Source organism: Cynoglossus semilaevis, chromosome 15 (assembly GCF_000523025.1).
Source record: "Cynoglossus semilaevis isolate Cse_v1.0 chromosome 15, Cse_v1.0, whole genome shotgun sequence".
Classification (NCBI taxonomy): Eukaryota; Metazoa; Chordata; class Actinopteri; order Pleuronectiformes; family Cynoglossidae; genus Cynoglossus; species Cynoglossus semilaevis.
Genome location: NC_024321.1, coordinates 16,761,177 through 16,767,176, shown reverse-complemented (window position 1 = coordinate 16,767,176; position 6,000 = coordinate 16,761,177). Strand labels below are relative to the sequence as shown.

Sequence of the window (6,000 nt, the reverse complement as noted above, 5' to 3'; positions counted from 1 at the left end):
AAAAGAAAAAAAGATTCATTTTCTTGATCCGCGTTCCAAGATGTGGGGGCGAAAACTAGAATCTACCAATTTTCCGACGGTGTTACCTACGGTGTGTATCTCACAGTGGAAACTGCCAAAGCAAAGTTAATTTCAGCCGGATGAACCGACCAGCCTCTGCTGGTACTGTACGTTACCATTGAAAGAACTGAGGCAGGATTCTGAGTCTGGTCTCGACGGTCGTCCCCGCTCCCATCACCAGCTTCATTTCTAGTCTCTGTTTAAACGCGGCGGTGCCTCTACAGCAGGTGGGCCTCGATGCGGAGCCAGTGCAGTCCCTGTCTGATGTAGCGGACCAGTTCTGTCATGCTGCTCTGCTGACTCAGCGGCTCCATGACCGAGTCCAGCTCCTGGAAGAATTCTACGGCAGGAAGACAACACGATTACAGTGGCGCCTTCCGGGGGGAATATTTAGGGGCGGGGTCAATGAGGGTGAGTCAAAAAGTTGACAGATGTTTTCATTTCCAAAGATTTCAGATCTGAATCACTAGTCGCTCAGATATTTATTGCAGTATTTATTAGTATTAGTGTGTATTATTATATTTTTGTCCAGTTCTGAGCTGTGTTTTTATTTGATCAAGTTTGAAAAATAGAGCAAATATTCTAGAGTTTTCTACACTCTGTCTATTGAGCTCAATCAGAGGTTCGTGGTTCTAATCCCGGCACTGGGAAATCTCTGCTGTACTGACAAACTGTGTCCTTCAACGTGAGTCACTGGATCGGTACATGTTTTCGGGAACGAGTACAGTGTGAGTTTTCGACTTTTTACTTTGACTCACCCAATATGGACAACAACCAAAACCGTTTTTTGCTAATCAAACACTAACAGTAGAACTCAGGGGGGAAAAAATCATATAATTATGATTACTGCGCAGCCATGTGGTGGGTCCGCTGTGGTATAGCTGCACTGCCCAGTGAGCCCGCCGCCCCCCCCGACCCCCCTCCTCCTCCACTGCTTGCCGGAGAAGGGCAGAGTGAGAGCGGAGACGGAGTGCCGTTCACCCTTCGTTACAGATAGAGACAAGAGTAAAGTTGACAGGAACCTGTTTGTTCGTAAACCTCTGACACCGTGTGGCCACAGGAGGGATATCTCTTTGTTTATGTTTAAAGCTTGGACTGTGGAGCTTTTCTTCATCACTTCAGTTGTTTACTGCAATATTCACAGAGGTCACTGAGGTCAAACCTGTAGGTTGTAATTTGCTAATGAAACGTTGGACTTTTGCTGTTTTTTCTTCTGTTGATCAGTGTTTTTCTGATTGTCTGACATTCAGATTTTTTTCATGATAAATATTGAGCTGTAACACAGAACTATTAATTTACCTCATTTATCGTTTTATTTCGAAAATACACTCAGGCTTCATGATATCAATATCCATTGCCTTAGAAGCCACGACCAAAGGGGAGAGAGAGATGCTACTGCCCACTAGTGGCCAACTGGTCCTTGATGCAAAAAAAGGTTGGGGGTCGTATTTAAATTCTAGCCAGGTTATATTTAATATATTCCAGTCAGTGACTTGATCGAAGACCACGGACGACCGGTCCTTCACAGAAAACAGGAGACTGTGTTTAATCTGAACTACAGGAAACACAAGGAAACCCTGACATTCAGCAGTAACAGGTTGAGAAGTTCAGACTAACTCGGTCTGGACGCGGCTGTACTCTTCACCGCGGAGCCATTTGTCAAACTGCCCCTACCTTGCACAGGGAGCTGTGCTGCCCTTGTGATGATGTAATGTCTGTGATGTGGCCTTGACCTTCGTGGACCTGATGACTGGAGCCTGCTCTGTGTTACACACACACATACACACACCACACACACACACGCCGAGCTCCAGTCCTGCTGTTGTGCAGCGTCAGAGCTGTCCAAACTCGTTAGCATCCACGCCCTCCTCCTCCTCCTCGTCTTCCTCCCCCTCCTCCTCCATCCATCATCACTCCCTCCATCACTTCCTCTCACAGAACACTCAACAGCTCTTTCGCTCTTCTGCCTCTTACATCCACAACAAATCAATCCCTCCATTTGCTTCCTGAGGGGTTTGTTTGAGCAAGTGGCTGTCAGGGCTGCCTGGTGTTTGGCAGCACAGCTCCAGTGGATTGAAAATCCCTAATTACCTACATTATATGAATGAGAAGTGTGAAAAATACTCTGTGTGAGAGAGAGTGTTTACAGTGCACTTACTTTCCGTTGGTCCTCCAGGGAGAAGGTGCTTGGTGGGAACTTTTGGCAGAATTCTGGAGAAAAGACATTTAGTCGTTTATTTTCTAAATATCTCAACTATAAAACTGTGAAGGTGAATTCCACTACACTCACAAACACACACGTCTCAATTAGAATACTCACTCCAGGACACTACAGGACTCATCCTAGTAATTTGTTTTTTATACCAGATACAGCACTTGACTAAAAAAAACTCAACCTTTTTTCTCTGCTTTGGTCTTAGAACGTTGAAGGAATCGACCCTGTGACTCCTTCTAGATGACAACCTCTGCTCCACTGTGGCGCCATCATTCAAATTATAATACTTTACATTCATATCACGGCTAAGGCTGGGGAACTGATGCTATATTGATATGTGATCAGATAACCCATGCAATCCCACCTTTTTCAGTTCCCTAATTTGTGGTACACACTCCAGCACAGTAGGTGGCAGTAATACACCTAAATTGTGATTTTGAGCCCTAAAGAAGATGTAAAGGTTTCATGGACAGATTTAATAGAACATGAAGGTTTGTTTAACAGTGATGAAAATGTTTTGACATCATTGCTTGTCGGACATTTTTTTTTTTTCAGCATCCTGTTTTCCATGTTTTCTAATTATCCTGGTACTTCAAGTCTGCAGTATCACCTCACACAGACACAAGTACAGTAGATGAATACTGCGATACATTCATTTTGAGTAGAACGACATACTGATAAATATTTATTTTACACACATTAACTAGTCCTGCCAGTAATTAATTAATGAAGGTAGACAAAACATCATCCGTCTGTTCAATAATACACCACTGTTTACAGCACACGTTCACTTGGCCTTTGTGTACGTACAAACTGAAATTAAACTGTAATTACATTTGACTCTGAATCTGACCCCTGTGATTGGACGGTTTGTGACACTTTATTTTCCATAATTAAACACTTTGGTTGGTTTGTAGTTTGTTGTTGTTTTTTTTTTTCTTCCCCGTCTCCACTGAGCTAAACCCTCAGTCAGCCGTTTCCCACAAATCCAATGCAATCATCGCCAACGCGGCGCTGCGATAATCACATCCCCAGTAATTAATTTAACTGAGCATTGTTAATCAAAACAAGCACATTAAACCTGAACAATCCAGGCTAATGATTGATGGAGCTAATTAATACATTTATTCTACAGTGGAAAAAAAAAACTCAACTTAATAATAATAACAAAATGAATGCACAGACTAAATGAGTGGCAACTGACTAAATTACTGACTGTATATGAAGTCGACGTCCGAGTGTGTGTGAAAATCCGTGTGTGTCTTTGTGTTCTCCTTACCTTAAAGTACTCCATGAGAGACCGCGAGTACTTGACAGCATGGTCTTTTTTCAAATGGAACATCCTCAGATACAGCAGAGACAGACAGCGGTTACTATGGAAACAAAACCATTAGGAGGCAGATGAATCCTCTGTACAAACACCCCACAAAGCTCCAGCCCTAATATTATTTTCCTGGACCTTAAACGCACCACACACATTCTTTGGCGTTAGGGATGGTCAGAAAAGTAAAATATGGAAATTAATTCAAAAAAATGGTAAACGGTACCAACACCAGACCGTGTTAGTGACGGTACGCTCTCAGTCAGAGATGTTTTTATTCATTCAGGCAGACTGAGGCGCTTTTATGACCTTGGTGGCTTCAGTGTTGGGCTGGAACACCTGAGAACCGTCTGTACATTGACATAATGCACATAACACTGTCGGTGTGACGTCGTTTACACAAAAAAATACTGTAATTACATCTGAAGCAGCATTCCATTTTTATTATTTATTTTATTATATAATATGTATTATAACCATTTATTTCGATTTCTATTATTATATTATTTTTAAAATTTTTAAATATATACAATATAATTTTTTACATATTCATATTTGATTTTGTATTATTATTACTGTTATTAAAGCATAATATTAGTTATTATTAATAATATTATTAAATACAAAAAATTGTTGTTATTATTATTATTATTTATTGCAATTAATAGCACAACATTAGTCATTATTATTATTATTATTAAACACAAAAATATCATTAAAATATTATTACAATAAATACAATGCAAATGTATATGGTGATGATAAAAAAATAACAAACATATAAATAAAAATAAAAACATTTAATACATACATATCTAATGCCAAAGTTCAGTCTTGACACAGACATATAGGTATGTATGTATGCTTTCCAATCAGCCTTTCACATTTTATACAATTAATGTTTGACAGAAATACACAAAAAAAAAATCAAATTCGTACCACAGCACGGCGAGCTTCTTCTCGGTGACGGAGGCCGAATGGCTGCTGAAGTTCTTCAGCCTCATGGCGTACCTGTCAGAGAAACACATGAACTCGTGCTGCTGTTCCCAGTGATATATGAGAGTCAAACACAAACACACTTCATTTTTCATTATGATGAATTCACTTTAACTCCAGTTGAGTTTTAATTTAACCAAATCAAGGTCACACTTATCCAAAGAGCTGCTCTTCCCTGAGAAAAAAAAAAAAAAAAACCTGTTCAGGAGTTAAATGGCTGTCAGTAATTAAATCCTTCAGCCTGCTGACAGCCAACATCAATTCTGCTGAAGTGCCCTCAGGCAAGGCAGGCAACACGACAGCTGTGGATTGAAATGTTTCTCCTCCGGTTGTTTAGTCGATATTAAAATGTTGTTGTTGGTGAATCTTTTAATCATCTTAAAACTTTATAGTTTCTGTTCACATTCACGGGAATTTCACGCCGTTTGTTTTATCTCGTGATATAATGTTTTTATCTGTGTCTCATTAAAGGAAAACAAACTCCAGGGACACATTTGTTAAATGATGTTAAAGTTATGTTACATTTTTTTCCCTCTGTACTTTTAGATTTCTATTTCTTAGAAGTCAAAAAGTCAAAGCGATTTCTCTACATATTCTCTATTTTAGTCTAAACTTGACTGCAGGTGATGTTTCCACTTTCTGTGCGACAGCTTCCATCAAGATTTATCTTTGTTTTTAATTCAAATGCTCTAATTAAAAAACAATGTTACCATATTATGTCTAAATGCTGTATAAAGCAGCCTGACTTCTTCTTCCCGGCCGTTCCATCAGTGAACTGATGAATCAACCTGAAGAAGTTCTGCCCTGACGGGTGATTCATGAGAGTTGATTTCCACCTTTGTATCTCACTGAGAAAATTCTGCTTTTTCTTTCTGATAGTGGGGTCAGAGGTCAGAGTCATTGATCAGCACACCTGCAGGAGAGAATGTGCCGGTGCCTCGCTCAAGGACAGATGAACAGAGCCCGGACCAGTCGTCCTTCAGTGAAAAAGTCTCTCTTTTACTCCCTGCTGTTATGCTGTCTGCCTTTAGAGGGAGCACTCATTTGTAATTCTGTCTCCTCTTTTCAAATTGCACGACACACAGTGAAAGGTTTTCGGCTAAACTATAGCCATTAGTAACCCAGAAGCTCCGCTCTGCACGACAGGAGCAAAAAAAACATTCCCTGAATACAGGAAGAAAAGAGCTGGAAAAAAAGACTCTGTGATATTTGAATACAGTACAAACGTATAATGTGTAGTGATTTACTTCGACCTGACTTAGTAAAAAGTACCGTTTAAATTAGGGATGTCCGATATTATGGTTAATCGTCCAAAACACAACCAATATCAACTGATACCGACAGCGCAGCTTCTTCTGTACGAGTTTCTGGCACCAGTATTCAGCGTACAATCGTCTGGAAACATTCC

General features: G+C 40.1%; 1 protein-coding gene across 1 annotated transcript in view; it reads right to left on the bottom strand.

The window, feature by feature from the left end:
- Window positions 1–903: 903 nt before the first annotated feature.
- aff2 (AF4/FMR2 family, member 2) overlaps window positions 904–6,000 on the bottom strand; it is a 102,253-nt gene continuing 97,156 nt past the window's right edge. The window contains exons 23-26 of the mRNA XM_025063367.1: window positions 4,536–4,607; window positions 3,555–3,648; window positions 2,219–2,271; window positions 904–1,042 (exon numbers count right to left, since the gene is read on the bottom strand). Coding sequence (XP_024919135.1) covers window positions 904–1,042; window positions 2,219–2,271; window positions 3,555–3,648; window positions 4,536–4,607 — 358 coding nt within the window. The remainder of the gene's footprint in view (window positions 1,043–2,218; window positions 2,272–3,554; window positions 3,649–4,535; window positions 4,608–6,000) is intronic.